Source organism: Thunnus albacares, chromosome 3 (genome assembly GCF_914725855.1).
Source record: "Thunnus albacares chromosome 3, fThuAlb1.1, whole genome shotgun sequence".
Classification (NCBI taxonomy): Eukaryota; Metazoa; Chordata; class Actinopteri; order Scombriformes; family Scombridae; genus Thunnus; species Thunnus albacares.
In genome coordinates, this window is record NC_058108.1 from 10,277,137 (window position 1) to 10,292,043 (window position 14,907).

Sequence of the window (14,907 nt, forward strand, 5' to 3'; positions counted from 1 at the left end):
ATTCCAGCACAAAAAAGTAAGACAAGACCATGTCTGTTGCTTTAAGTATGAAGCCTTTGTAGCAGGAGGCAGACATGAAACAGTGTAGTGAAACAATGTGTATGTCTGAAGCTGGAGGAGATACAGTACTGAAGGTAGTATCAGTCAATTTCACCATACCTCAGAGACATATTATTGTAGGCTCTGTGTTACTTGCACCACTTCCGGGTGACATAAATACTCCTATTCAAAGTTATTAATGAGAAAAAAAGTGGTTCAATGTTTCAGTAAAACATTTAATTCTGTGTTTTGCAAGTGCTAAGCTTCAGTGGAGCCAGATCTGAACAAAGTTTTACACATGAAATCACATTCCACCCTGGCTAAATCAAAGCCCCGTCTCACTCTAATGCACTTCAGGTGTCTGCTACCAATAATGAACCACGGCAGGCACGAGGAGAATGGCTTTCCAACTGTCCGTGTGTGATTTCAGCTGTACTGACCCCAACTTCACTGCACTGCAAGACAATGCACTATTTAACATTAACTTGAAATGCACAGTGTATCGCAAGGTTATAGCCCTATTTCTAGTTTCAGGGCTTAAAGAATACAGATAAATTATTGTATATAATAATAGTTTATTACTTGTGGATGAAATATCATCACATTTGTCATCTGATCATAGCTGATGAAACTGACTGATGTAAAACAAAATGAATGACTTAGATTTAAAGAAGTGTCAATCAAAATAGGACTGATAGCAGATTCCAATCCTGTGCTTTGATTTTTGCTGACGCACCCCTTTTGTTTACATTTGGAGTTGATTGTTAACCTAATAAATATACATGCAAATAGCACATTTTAGGTCATTAAACTATAAGTACACTGTTACATTTCCAACACATGCAATGGACTTATGATGCTCAAACAGGTGCTGATTGGGAATTCAGAAGTTACAGAAAAAAATACTTCAAAAGATAGAAGGAAGGATCAAATCTGTCATTATGGCACACAATTGTGCAGTTTATAAGTGCTTTAACTGGCACAGAGCACCAAACTGCTTTTGCAATACTGCCATCTAATGGCACCACCTAGTAGGCACAGTTTGAGTTAGGAAGCACTCTACAGATAATGTAAGGAGAGCAAACACATGCAGTGGTAGTGGAAGTCATTGTGAACAAAAGAAGAAAAGGTGAATCATATGTCGGTGAAGAGGTGATGGAGAAATAATTAGGTACTGAGTGAAAAAAGCAAACAAAACGAATGGAATAGTCATAAAGTCATTAAGAAGCAGTATAGAAGTAAAGATAAATGCAGTTAGTCATGGCTGACCTTGTAGTCAAGTCCATCAGAGCAGTTGAAGACCACACACTGGATGGCCAAGGCCTTAGCCAAGTCTTTGGTGGTCTCTGTTTTTCCTGTCCCAGCAGGCCCAGCTGGAGCTCCTCCCAGGTCCAGCTGGAGAGCCCCCATCAGACACAAGTAGCAACGGTCCTGCTCATCAAGGCAAGGTGAGAGATACACAACAGGAGGAAAGAATGCGCATGTGATTGTTTGAACAAAACCAACATGATATTCTGTGTTTCGTTTTCATTTCTGGCTACTGCAGGAAACACACTCTACAGGCTTCTAAAACACTAAAACCCTCTTTATTGGTTTGGTAGCTTGTGTCTTGTCTTTTTGTTTTGTCTATACTTGCAGTCTGGGAATCGACTGTGGGTTTATGAGCAATCTAAATGAACAAAGAGTGTTTATGAATATCTACCATTGGGGGGATTGTGTTTCTAGTTTGATTTCACAGACATTACTTTCAAAAAAAGGTTTGTGTGTTACTCAGGGATTAAATACAGGATGGGTCAGGGTAAGGCATGTATAGGTATGTCTGTGTGTGTGTGCATGTGCATATGCAAGCTAAAATCTATATTCTGTGATACCGTAAGAGGTGTGATGACCAGCCTTGGGCAGGCTCCCAGGTACTCATAGCCATAAATATAAGTGGACAGAGCCATTGTGGCTATACAGTTGTCCAGGTCAAGGTCCCAGTAGTAGCGTAGCTGTCTCTGCCATTCGAAGTTCATCCTGGAGTCCACCTGAAAAGGAAGGCTGAAGTTACTTAGTGTTTTAAGGGTTTTAATTTTTCTCTGATCACCTGAAAATCCCCCAGTCAAAACCTACAACTATCACTCTAAGCGAGGTTTGTGTGTGTTTGCACTATTTGTACCTTCTGCCGGACAAGATCTGTGACAATGTCTCTGGCATGGACGTCGATGGTGATGAGGGCGGTGATGATATTACGGTGTAAAGTAGGTAGCTGGCCTCGTACCAATGCCGCCAGAGAATTCAACCGCTGGAATACAGACAAACACGCATTCCTGGTTTTCAAAGTTGAAGTTAAAAAGTTGAATGTCCTTCAAACACAACAATGTAGATTTGTTTTGTCAAATCTAAATTTTAACTTCACAATGAGCAGAAAGGAAGCAGAACAGTAGTTAGTGTGGTTTACATCAAAGTTAGTGAGTTCAAATTCCTGCAAGGCAGCAAAGTGGTCGTGATCTCCCTCCAGGCAGGCATCCATGTCCCTGCACCACATCATCTGTGAGATGGTCAGCACCACCTGGTGGAAACACACACACACACTGATGTTAAATCTCTATTTAAAAATAGAGACTACGGAGCACAAGAGCAACACCTCTGAAAGTATTGGCCACCTCCAGAAAGCAAGCAACCAGAGAAATAGTGGAAACAGATCTCAGTTTCTTGTTAGGGAATAATATATCTGTAACAGTGAAATTTACTGGTAACTATGTCTGATGATGCCTTGACACAGGTGCAGATATATACAACCAATAACACATGTGTTAAAAAGTGCTGGCCCCTAACTTTAGTTTATAATGCATGCATATGTGTGAGTACCTGCGATGGATGTCCGGCCACCACCCATTCCTCCCTCGACTTAACTTGGTAGTCTGCAATGGCAGCCTTGCTGAGACGTCGCAGTGAGGAAAACATAGCCTCCTCCACCTTGCAAAGCCAATCCTCCACATTGCCTTGCGCCTTGAGACCTTTCGTCAAACCTACCTACACTTACACACAGAAGGACAAGAGTTAACACTTAAGGACATGATTACATCTGTATTGTCTTTTTTATTAAGGGTTTACTGTGAATCCTCCATGTCAATTCTTACAGCCTCGATTTGCCCTGTGCGATCAAAAGACTGCAAGGGTGATAACTAATAACCCCTCGTGGTCATAACTGACAAGCCTTTTGTCTGATACAGTGAGTGACTGAGCAGTCAGTGCATGCTAAATTGACACTAGACAAAAATGGTTTATCATCCTTGTTGCAGTACTGGAGATGTCAATTATCCCACAATGATTGCCACGGTATAATCGACAACTGAGGGGAGACTGGACTTTATAAAGACACCCAGAGCAGAAAACAGCTAGCAACCACAGGCTGCCTGCGCTGGAGGATATGATGCATGAGCCCTCAGCTGGCAAACCAAAACATTCTTAACAAATAATAAGTCTCTAAAACAATACTACATAATTCATTCATTATTATTTTTTAGTTATCAGTGCAAACCAAAACTTTGCATGTCCAGTTGTTGCCTTAATTACTTTTGCATAATTTGAGAGAATTTATTTTAGCACTCTTAAGGTTGCAAAGTAGGAAGATGGTGATGTCATTCAAGATGGCTGAAATTTCAGAATAACATGAAAGAGAAGTTACATATTCTGCAACTGTGACAAGGTTAACTGATGTTGTTTATACTGTTGTTAGTTGAACTAGCTGCAGTGATTATTGCAAGCATACTGCTGGAGCTAGATGTCTCAGCATCTCTTAATACATGTGGTGGAGGCCTGCTGGCCTTCAAGTTAGACACTGGTTGCTGCAAAATAAGCAACCACTGGCTAACTCTGTAATCAGCAGTGTAACAGTATATCTTTTTCTTCTCACGCACTCTCACTCTCAGTAAGGACTGAGAGTAACAGGTGGAACACAATCAGAGAGAATAATGACCAAGGGAATTAGAGTTACTTAAAGCTGACCTTCTCTCCCTCAGGGGAGACCATACTCAGGATGTCTTTGCTGTAAACTGTCTCCTGTTCTCCAGCATCCAGCGCAGTTCCTGCAGCACCGGATGACTGTTCGGGCAGCAAAGCAAACTCTAGGTGTGTGATGGCATCAAAACACTTCCTAAGGTGGGGCTGCACTGCCTGGGGGTTTCTTGTCTGGGCCAAGATCTTTAGCAGCTCATCATTGGATAAGAAGTAGAACCTGCGAGGTGATAAAGGATGGATATCAGAGTATTCAACACTACACATCAGCCACAGTGTTTATTACTCTGCTTACTGAGAGGAGATGCCTACGGTAACAAAGAAAATTGTTTAATACATGTGTAAATATGTATAAATATATCTCATATTTTACCTTTGTACACAAAGAGTACTACTACCTCTAATATGTAACAAACCAAGCATGTGTATACCTGGGAAAGATAACTCTCTTGGACTCCAGGTACGCTTCCAGACACTTTTGAATCTCATCCAAAAGAACGTTGTTTTTCTGAAAGGTCTCCAATAGATCTGTGTAGGATAAAAGTAGGGGGTTATAGGCTGTGCAACAATGTGTTTGTCTGAGAGTGAGTGCATGGGTGTGTATCTGTCTGCTGTCTGTCTATCTCTCTGTTTTTTCTATGCATGCTGTAAAGTCACCTACCGGGCTGTGTGGCTGCTTTAAAGGCATTGGGCATCTTATTGACCTTAGCCATGATCTCCTTCCAGGACTTATCCACTTTAAGAAACATCTTGGACTCAGCAGGGAGCTGCCTCTTGATGTCTTGAGCCAAGAAGATACTTTCTAGGTATAGCCAGTTCCTTTGGCACGTAAGCCACTCATCCTGGAAAGGAATGTAGAAAAAGAAGAGAGAGAGAGAAGGAAGGAGGAACAATGTGAGGGGAGGGTGAATTAAAAAGGTAGAGGTATTTCATAAGATGAAGAAACTGCAGTCTAAAATGTGACAATTAAATGTGACAAAAAAGTTTAATTTCACTCTTTCTCTTATGTCATTTTTTTCACATGCATGAAAATTATTTTGCAGGTACCTTGACTTCTTATTTGCAGCCACTAGGGAGAGCTACTGTGTAACATTTGAGGCCAAATCCAAAGTGAAACTGAATTTGGCAAGACACACAATCTTGTAATATCTAGAGGAGAATCACTTATAGCCATAACACATTTCATTCTGTTCTATACTATTGTATTGTATTCAAGGGCTTTACCAGTGTTTGGTTGAACAGTGTCAGCTGTCTCAGTAGTTTTTCCACTCTGAATTTGATGGGAGCTATGTAGCGAGAAGATGCCGCTGTGCTTACATTGATAATACTGTCATCCAGGAGCACCTTCACAGTAAACAAACATGGAAACACATGAACAAACACAGTTAAATATACTGAAACAGACTGTGTGTGACTGTGTGTGTGTGTGTGTGTGTGTATACTACCTGGATATCATCTGTGCCTCCCAAGATGAAGACTTCTTTGGAGTCACCATGAGACAGCACGGTGAACTCTGTGGTCTTCCACACCTCCTCCGCCTGCACAGCTCATTGAGAGGGCAGAGGTCAAACAGCATGTACAACTCTACCCTCTACACTAAAAGCTGTCTAAGTGCTGCTTCAGTCATCAAGTCTGAGGTCCGAATACCAGTGTGCACACTTCTGTACACATGTTTAACTCAAGTCTGAGTACAATCTTACTAATCACTAAGGTTTATGTATATCTGTACATGTATTCTACTGTATCTATTGTACCACAATGTTAATCGTCAGTGCACATGTGGCTATTGTGTAAATTATTATGATTTTAAATTGAACCATACCGTTCATTATTAATGATTAAAAAACACCATCCTCTTGCAAGAAGCCTGTCTGAGCTCTCTTCTTCATTAAATAACTGTCAGTCTTATATGGTGGAGAGGGCATTGCTTTTACAGCAGATCAGAGGAACTGATTTTAATTGACTGTAATTAATGCTGGCCTCTAAAATATTCACTAATAATGTATTACTCAGAATCCCACCATGTTCCCACCCACCATGGGCACACTAAATGCCACCAGCATAAAAACATGAAAAGCACCACACCCACTTCATTTTATGCCCTGTGTGTAGATTCACAAAAATGGGGATTTTACACAATATTATACTGGTTGTGCTGTTTCAGCTTGAGAACAGAATGTAGTACCATTTACTCATAGAATCATCTTGCATTTCTGAGTGTTTGCTTCTAAAACAAGAGTAGGTGCCATATGCTAAATTTTAAAAGGTAGACATAGCAATATTTAAAGAGGTCATAAAATTGGAATATATGGGTACAGTGGCATGATTAAAAGCAACTCACATTCAACAGATGGGATGGTAGGATTTCTCCAGTAAGCATATGAAAATATTATATTTGTATACATATTCATAAATAGCCCTCGTTTCACACACCTTTGTAATAATGTTCTCCACTGATGCCTCTCCTGAAGCCTGTCCTGACACCTGAAAGTCAAGGATTGTGTTAGTCCTACATTCAAATGAAAGATCTCTACACAAATCCATATATTAAAAATAATCTAGAAGACATGGGTCCTTGTGTGCACAGTTAAGAACTGGTACCTTACCCTTGGTAAGTGAGGTACACAGATATAAAGGCATTCCCAAAGAACAGCATTTGAGTTTTTTTGTCATCTTGGTGTTGCTGATGATGAATTTCATTTTGTATTTTATTGCCTGATGTATGATGACCTAAAGGAGGCTTCTATTTGTAAAAAATTCTTAAACAATTCTGATTTTGTTTTGGTTGCATGAAGGTTTTGAGTTGAGTTGGCTTTTTAATGAGATTTTTGTTTTAGCAAAATTGTGCTACATAGTGTTAGGTAAATTGGACCATCTGAAATATTCTCCTTTTGAATTTTAACATCATGATTTTTCATATGACTCATATGGGTTTAACACAATATGGTTTGAGATACTTGAATCTATCAATCAATACCCAGTTGTCTGTTTCTGTTCACTTGCATACTTCTATTCTTGATCTGACATCAAAATACAAAAAATTATTAGTTTAGTGCAAAGTAGTAAGTTAGATTAGCTTATGGTAAGTAGTTGTACATACTACCGACATAATAGCAGTAAACAAAGTCTAACAAGAGCAAGAGAAACTCTTAGAGTATCTATATTTATGTGTTACCTCCTGTATCTCCGCGCCATAGGAGAAGATGTTGAGCTCCTCCAAAACAGCCACAGTAAGTTGCTCCGCATTCAGGGAGTTCCCCACAACAGACTCCATGGTGTTCCAATGCTCTGGCTTCATACATGGGTTACGCAGATCAGTGATCACAGGCAGCTGAAAGAAAACATATGATTAGATAGAATCACAAAGCTGTAGTCAAGAATCAAGTGGCTCAATCACCAGCACATGCTTGCAGTCAATATTTAATGTGCCATTATTTCAAAAAGAGATCTTTGTAATGTTGTTATTTATACCACACACATTAATGTAAGTCATTACCCTTGAACACTTCGTCCTACTCACCCTCTGCTTCATGATTTCCACCTTGTCCTTAAGGCTTGGCACTACATTATTACGTGGCAGGCCCTTCTCCAGCTGGTTGACGTACTTGCTGTATTTGTTGACCTGTGAGCTTAACTGCTCCAGATCCAGTTGCTCAAGTGTGCTCTGGGGATGTGTGAAAATAGGTTAACTCAGTCAAATTTAGAAGAAAGGAAGAGCTGTTTAAATGTTTCTTTGCATTATAAACATGTTCAGGTCTGTATATGGAATACATTGAGTGCACCTCACCTGCCGCCATCCATCTTGTAAAGAGTCCCATTCCTCTAGAGAGTCCCACAGTAGCTGCTTCAGCCTAAACTCTGCAGTTAACTCCTCCAGGGCATCAAACTTGGTCACCTCCGCCTTTAATGATCAGGATATCAAGGGAAAAAATAGTTTGGGTTTTGCTGACTAGCTTGTTGGTTGGTGAAGATCACTTTTCCTGACTCAAGTTTCCCTCATAAAAATAATGTTACGCCTCGTGATTTTTTAAGGAGAATTATTTTGGAATTCCAGATCACCTTGAATTTCTTCTGGTAGGATGTGTAGGCGGAGGCCTGGGCCTGCAGCTCATCCACAGAAATCTGGATCTCCCCCAACAGCAGACGCACTTTGGAGGTATCTGCATTGATGTCTAGGATTTGTGGATCCTACACATGAAAAGGCAGGTTAAAATGGAGCAGACACTTCACATGGACATTTTACTGGTTAAGTAACAAGACTCAGCATGAAAAACACCCTGGAATCCCATCCACACCATGTATTTTTAGGTTATAAGTAAAACCAAATATAGGACCCTAATTGAAACAAGGTTCTCTATGCATCTTCCAGCAAAAATCAGCTGAATCAGGTGCTTCTCAATTCGAGGACAGCAGACTTCAAAAATAGAAGGGACTGGAGCACACTGATTAATTTGCAGCCTTTAATTGTGCAAAAAGACAAACGTTTCAACTCCACTGTGTCTTCATCAGAGCATGAAAAACACCCTGGAATCCCATCCACACCATGTATTTTTAGGTTATAAATAAAACCAAATATAGGACCCTTTCCATTAACCTGCATTAAGAAATTCAAACATTTATGAAACTTCTCTACATACCTGTGCCTTAAGCTTGATTTTTGTGACCTCATGATTCAGCCGCTTTATGTCCTTGTGCAGGGAGCTGCAAAACTTGTCCATGCTGGCGTCCCTCTCTGCCACTGCCCCGTCGATGATGTTGTGCAGTGAGTTAATAGAAGGTTGCAAGGTGGCGAAAACCACAACATCCTCGGGTGGTGTGGGAACTGAGTACTGGTTGATCAAATTGTACATTTGACATACTGTCTCCTGCTCCTCCTCTAGCACTATAATCTGGTGAGAGAGAGAGAAAGAAAGAGGGAGAGTATGGTGTAGTGTAAAAGAGTCGGATAGAAAAAGGTGGAGAGGAAAGGAGTAGAAGAAGGTTATAAAAACAGCTAAACATGAAGATCTTACTCTCTCCTGAATTTCATCCAGGAATGTGAGGAAGTTGGCTAACTCAGTTGTAGTAGAGGGACTGAACTCCAGTTTAAACTGGGCTTCAGAAGTCTCTGCAATGACAGCATCTAGCTTCCTCTTAGCCAGCTGGGTGAGCATCTCATTGATGACCTGAAACAGAGATTCATAGCAGAGCAATTATTCCTTCTTCTCTCTGACAATTTTACTGTAGTGTTCACTTGATATTTCTTAGTTCTTAGAGACTATTTCTTACAAACGTATCACTCAATGTGGCACTGGACCTTATTAATTTCTGTGAGGTTTAATTTGCATAGAAAAGCCCTCACCGTTCCCTTGTGTTCAAAAACCAAAAACTCTTCATAAATACAAAACCAGTAGAAGTTCCAATTCAGTTCCAGAGGTAGTTTAATGTTAAAAAATATTTTCAACTATTTTGAATGCAGTGATGTATTACTGTACATTTTTGTGGAAATAAGTCATATGTCTGTGTGTACAGTATGTGTTGAGCGTAGAGGCTTGTCCTGACCTCCAGACAGCAGAGTGGGGAAGACACAAGCTTCTCTTTGAGCTGTGTTTTGTCAACAAGCAGTAAGCCCAGGTGTCTCTTCTGCTGGATGGCTACGGCCTTGTTATGCTCACTGTGGTACAACTCCAATGCTCTTCCAAAAAAGGCCAAACCTGTGAAACAAAGTAGTCAATGTGCATCGGTCTAAAACAGCCATACCTGTAATTTTGCATGCTTTACCCATTAATTACAAATTCTGTATCTTTACTTATGTTCATCTTTTGTGTTTTATTTTCCTCTTTGTGACCAAGCTCTTATTAAACAACAGAAAGGCATGAAGAACTTATGTGCTACTCCTGCACGACATAGAGAAAAAAACTACTAAAATGTATACAGATTTATACTGTACATATTTATAAATATATGTGTACTGTGCAAATGCAAAGTATTGTTAGTTTCCTGAACAAATAAGGCACATTAATACGGAAGTGCACTGCAGAAAAAAATGGATGCTTAGTCTCGTAATTATGACTTCAGTATTTCACCATTATCATTTACTATCTCATAATTATGAGAAAATATCTCGAAATTTTGAGAATGTTCCTGCAATTATTTAACTCTCCTCAGTTTGCTGTGATGTGACAGTTATGGACTGTCAAAGTAAATCTTCCTTTTTTCAAAATACCAATACAAAAACTACACCTTTGGCAAAAAAGGAAATATTTGAAGATGATTATTGAAGACTTGAAGTAAACTCAAGTGTTTTAAACTAGTATAGTAAGGTTTGATTTTCTGAAAGCTTCCAACAAGACTTTAATGCAACCAGCAATGATGTATTTCTAAAAAAGTTTGAGTCTCATCTGCATTGCCATGCCATAATGTAACTTTAACATAACTGACACAAAGAAATGTCTCTGCAAGTTGATTTGCATATTGCACAGACAAAACAATCTACCTCTGATACGCTTTGGAACATGGTCATCTGTAGTTTATAGACTAAAAAATATAATATAATGATATGGTCTGTCTTTTATGGAGTGCTGAGAGGTGTTTTTACTTGAAAACAAAAATATCATATATATATATATATATATATATATATATATATATATATATATATATACATATATTGGTCCAAGCAATCACATTTTGATCATAACTTGTCAATTGTTGTTTAAAGTCAAAAATGTTTTCCATACTAATACAGCGGTTAACACAGCTGTTTGAGGGTCTAAGGATAGAGGATGTTGTATTGCTGTACAGATTGTAATGCCCCCTGAGGCAAAACACACTCACTTGAGCACTGTTCTCAATTGACCTGTGTTGTGAGTGGGAGATGTTACAAAAATTATGTTGATAAATCACCATGATCATGTTTCCGTAGTGCATCCAGATCCAGACTTTCGTTCTCCTTATAGAACAGCCGGAAATGCTCAAACGTTTGCAAGTACACTTTTGCGGCGTCAAAAGCAAACTGGAGTGATTCCTAGAGGGAAAAACAAGTCAGGTCTCCACATACACTGTATAATCGAATTACAACTTCCAAAAATAGAGAACAATGCAAAGTGAAAACTGACCTTGATGTTTTGGATGATACTTTGAAGGTGGCCATCATTCTCTATGATAGATTCCACACTGGGGCTATCTTCATATTCAATTTCCAGTTCCTAAAAGTTAACAGACATACATGCTATATCACAAATTAATTTAAGACTAGAATCCAACATCATCCTAATATTTGTGAACTAAGTCATGTTATGGTGGTGATTTTTTTTTTTACTACCTCATAATCTGTGATTACTGTCACTGAATCAAAATCAGGATCTCCTGTAAGTATCTTAACTGACATCACTGTCTCTTGGAATTGCCCAATGATCTCTGCAACCGTCTCCTGTTGGAATTAGCAATGCATGGTTTAATACATACACATTGTGGTTAGGAGTAAACTGTAGAATGCTGTTAAATGGGTGATAAATAAATCCTCCAAAACCTGAAAGTTCTCCTCAGAGGGTTTGTAGGTCAATGCATTTGTGTCCAGCATCAGCTCAGAGGTGAACATAGGTTGGCCACGGGCAGTTTCTGACTCCACAGGCTAATTAAGACACACACATAAACAAAAACTGAACACAGTGGTCTGTGTCTAATTAAGAAGCTGATTTGGTGAATATGACAATTACTGTGGCTTTATTCTTAATAGTACTGAAACAATGCCCTACCTTCTTATCAATCTCTTCCTCAGCAGCTTCAGTGGCAGTCTCAGGCTGCTGGCCCCAGCTCTGAATAATGGCATGGCTGGGTGTTCGACTCACCTGCTCCTGGAACACAGCCAGTAGTTTGGCCACTGCATTCACCACCAAGGTGTGCAAGGTGTTGACAACCAAATAGTCAACAAGACGGATGAAGCTGGGTAGGTGCGAGACACAGAAGGGTTGGACTGTGTTAATGTGATAAATAGACATTTTGACTTGTCACAGTAGGAAAAGCACAGGTGTTACTAATAACATTAACAACTGCTCTGTTCTATTCAAGTGTTCCGGCAAGCTAAATGGAATTCAGCCATGATTTATTTATTAGTTTTCTGAGTGTGACATGTCAAAATGTCTTACATTAAAAAGGAGTATTGATTTTAAAAAACCGGGGGGTGGAGGTGTATGTCTCTTCCCCAATAGTGACGGAAAGCAGACAGAAATGACTGAAAAAAGAATACAAGAAAACTACCCACCAGATGAGGCGGCAAGAGAGGAAAGTCTGGTTGATCTGTGCCAGAACTCTCATTTCCTTTTTGTCCTCTGTGACAAACAAAAAGTACTGTCAACCGTTTAAAACTGCGGTCTATGTATGAGCATTCAAGTGTGTCCATACAATCAATATGTACGCACTTGGGTTAGTAGATTTGGGTTGAGATTCTGACAAGTAGTTGCGACAGGCACAAACTGTCACCTCCTTTGCCAGGTCTTGAAACTTCTCCAGGTCACTCAATATCTGACAAAAAATGAATAAATAAAGGCAAAGAGCTTCTGAGGAGGCACACAAAATGTATTTATGTACACTTTTACACTTATTAGCTCACTTTAACTGGACCAATTTTTGTATGAATACACAATTGTACCTCTTGTAGTTTTTTTAACTGGGCGTCCTGGAACTCCTGGAGTGTGTAAGTGTGTTTTTTCTCCATGTGGCATAAGCCTGTGTCACTAATTTGGTAACACATTTTTCTGATGTCCATCAGTGCAGGACTTAGAGACTGTATGACACAGACACAAGTTAATAACACCATAACATCCACACTCATCATTGTGTAAGTGTTACAGTGTAAGGTATTCCATCTTCAAGATCATTAAGACAGATTGAGAGAAAATCTTGACCTCAATTTATGCACGCAATCACATACCTGACTGACAATGAACAACCGTTTTCGGAGGGTCTCCCTAGCCATATGAATCTTCTTGGAGCGAATTTTTTTGCGCCAGGTATAGAAGGGTTTCCACTTTTTGTAACGGGCAAAGAAAGGGATGCGGAGCAACTTGCAGTGGTAGTCATACTCCTGTTCCCAGCGCTCAGCGGTCATATAGTCAAAGTCATCCCCACACACCGATACCACACCTCCACTGCTGATCATCAAATAGTCATCCTTTGCGTATTCATAGATATGAACTTTGGAGGGAGAATCCAGTTTTCCATCACTCTTAATAGAAAATGGCCATCTGGGGAGACTCGGGGTTACCGTCACATTCTTGGCCAACTGATCCTGGTAAAGTGGTGGGGAGATGCAAGCAAAGATAATTTTCCTCTTGCAGGAAGCTCACTTAAAGGCACAGTCTCAAATGTGAAGAGTCAAAATTTTCTCATTCACTTGAATGAGAAAGTGTGACCAAACTTTTGACTGGTACTGTATGTGTATGGTCAAAAGTTTGAACATAAATAACTGATTGATAGAATTAATTTTTTATTTTTTCAACAGTTTTTACAAGCTGCCTTCAGTCACTTGGCATTGCCTTTATTTTAGATGTATAATGTAAGAAAGAACTATATAGAGGAAGACTATGTACATTTTAAGTAATGCTTATCCTCGAACATGCCTGACACTGACCTTGGTCCTGGATTTCAGTGGAGGTAGTTGGACAGGTAATTGTTCACGGCGCCTGAGTGGCTGCTCTTTTGGTTGAGATGGAGTTGACTGAGTGTACCAGCCTGGAAAAAACATCCTCTCACGGGTTTGTAAGTGCTGGAGACTGGGTTGTGTCCGGGTTATGCGTCTCTTCAGCACAGCCTGGGGACAAAAGTGACATCTACAATAGTCCCTGTCTATAGTATATTATGTAATAACATTAAGAGTGAGCCAAGGATTATATAAATTGATAGACAAATACAAACACAAATACTAAATTAAGTGTTCATTTTAAATGTTTATTTTGTTTCATAATGTCTCAGTTACGTCTTAGTTTGCAAAGTCATACCTGTGTGTCTTTAACGTGGACTGGAAGTCTTGGTAAGACGGTGGAACTCTGTGGTTCAGGGGGCTTGTGCAGCCGCTCTGGGACATTAAGTGGAATTTAGGTTTCTTACTGATGTGACGTATACTATTAGCCAAGGCTAAGCTGTGACTGACACATAAAATACAACTAGTTCATTTTCAAAATGACTAAGGCCTTACAGTACCTCTGGACTCATTTCCCCTGCTTGGGCCAGCGCGGCTCAGCTGAGAGGCCCCGGGAGATGAAGAAGCCATGGCAGGTGTCCTCACAGGCTCAATGGAGGGACAGCAGGACAGAGGAGGAAGTAACGCAAACAAAGTAGCGCTAGTAACGACAGCTAGAGGTCATTATGGCAAAAACAATATTAGTTATCCTATTTAAATACAACAGAGTTATTAACCAACTTTATTGGCAGTCTTAAGATAAATTTAGCCGCACACAGCAGCTTCAATTTCCCACACATACATACGGAATGTTGCGCTACAAGCAATTGTGAAATTAAAATTAAAGTTAGCTTACGTTGACTGGGTAACGCCACGTTAGTTAACGTTAGCTTAATGTTCATTAACGTTTGTTCAGACGGCAGGTTAAATTAGCAAACTGTGTCAACTTTCTGAACATTTGTGAGCGTTCACTTAATAATGAGTAACTAAATGTTACTAGTATTCAAACATGCCTACCATCAAATGTTCAGCTCCGAAATCTTTTAAATATATTTTCCTTTACTAAACTATCCAGTGTAAATTATAAAGCGCTATAGGAGTTGCTGATGAACGATAACTCAGGTTTACAGTTTCCTAGCAACAGAAAGCTTTCCCAGCATGCAGCGCAACCAAACAAAGTCACGTTGCTGGTTGTGCATTTGATTGAACTC

General features: G+C 39.7%; 1 protein-coding gene across 1 annotated transcript in view; it reads right to left on the minus strand.

Moving 5' to 3' along the window:
- dnah6 (dynein, axonemal, heavy chain 6) overlaps window positions 1-14,844 on the minus strand; it is a 57,472-nt gene extending 42,628 nt beyond the window's left edge. The window contains exons 1-31 of the mRNA XM_044346335.1: window positions 14,714-14,844; window positions 14,218-14,357; window positions 14,016-14,092; window positions 13,649-13,828; window positions 12,950-13,306; window positions 12,668-12,802; window positions 12,438-12,540; window positions 12,281-12,347; window positions 11,775-11,961; window positions 11,549-11,650; window positions 11,342-11,449; window positions 11,136-11,225; window positions 10,924-11,044; window positions 9,580-9,731; window positions 9,051-9,203; window positions 8,676-8,927; window positions 8,098-8,226; window positions 7,826-7,939; window positions 7,559-7,702; window positions 7,214-7,369; window positions 6,472-6,522; window positions 5,484-5,576; window positions 5,263-5,382; window positions 4,700-4,880; window positions 4,470-4,566; window positions 4,030-4,258; window positions 2,890-3,054; window positions 2,480-2,590; window positions 2,198-2,323; window positions 1,911-2,066; window positions 1,309-1,470 (exon numbers count right to left, since the gene is read on the minus strand). Of these exons, the coding sequence (XP_044202270.1) occupies window positions 1,309-1,470; window positions 1,911-2,066; window positions 2,198-2,323; window positions 2,480-2,590; window positions 2,890-3,054; window positions 4,030-4,258; window positions 4,470-4,566; window positions 4,700-4,880; window positions 5,263-5,382; window positions 5,484-5,576; window positions 6,472-6,522; window positions 7,214-7,369; window positions 7,559-7,702; window positions 7,826-7,939; window positions 8,098-8,226; window positions 8,676-8,927; window positions 9,051-9,203; window positions 9,580-9,731; window positions 10,924-11,044; window positions 11,136-11,225; window positions 11,342-11,449; window positions 11,549-11,650; window positions 11,775-11,961; window positions 12,281-12,347; window positions 12,438-12,540; window positions 12,668-12,802; window positions 12,950-13,306; window positions 13,649-13,828; window positions 14,016-14,092; window positions 14,218-14,287 (4,188 nt within the window). The 5' untranslated portion in view covers window positions 14,288-14,357; window positions 14,714-14,844. The remainder of the gene's footprint in view (window positions 1-1,308; window positions 1,471-1,910; window positions 2,067-2,197; window positions 2,324-2,479; window positions 2,591-2,889; window positions 3,055-4,029; window positions 4,259-4,469; window positions 4,567-4,699; window positions 4,881-5,262; window positions 5,383-5,483; window positions 5,577-6,471; window positions 6,523-7,213; window positions 7,370-7,558; window positions 7,703-7,825; window positions 7,940-8,097; window positions 8,227-8,675; window positions 8,928-9,050; window positions 9,204-9,579; window positions 9,732-10,923; window positions 11,045-11,135; window positions 11,226-11,341; window positions 11,450-11,548; window positions 11,651-11,774; window positions 11,962-12,280; window positions 12,348-12,437; window positions 12,541-12,667; window positions 12,803-12,949; window positions 13,307-13,648; window positions 13,829-14,015; window positions 14,093-14,217; window positions 14,358-14,713) is intronic.
- Window positions 14,845-14,907: the final 63 nt, after the last annotated feature.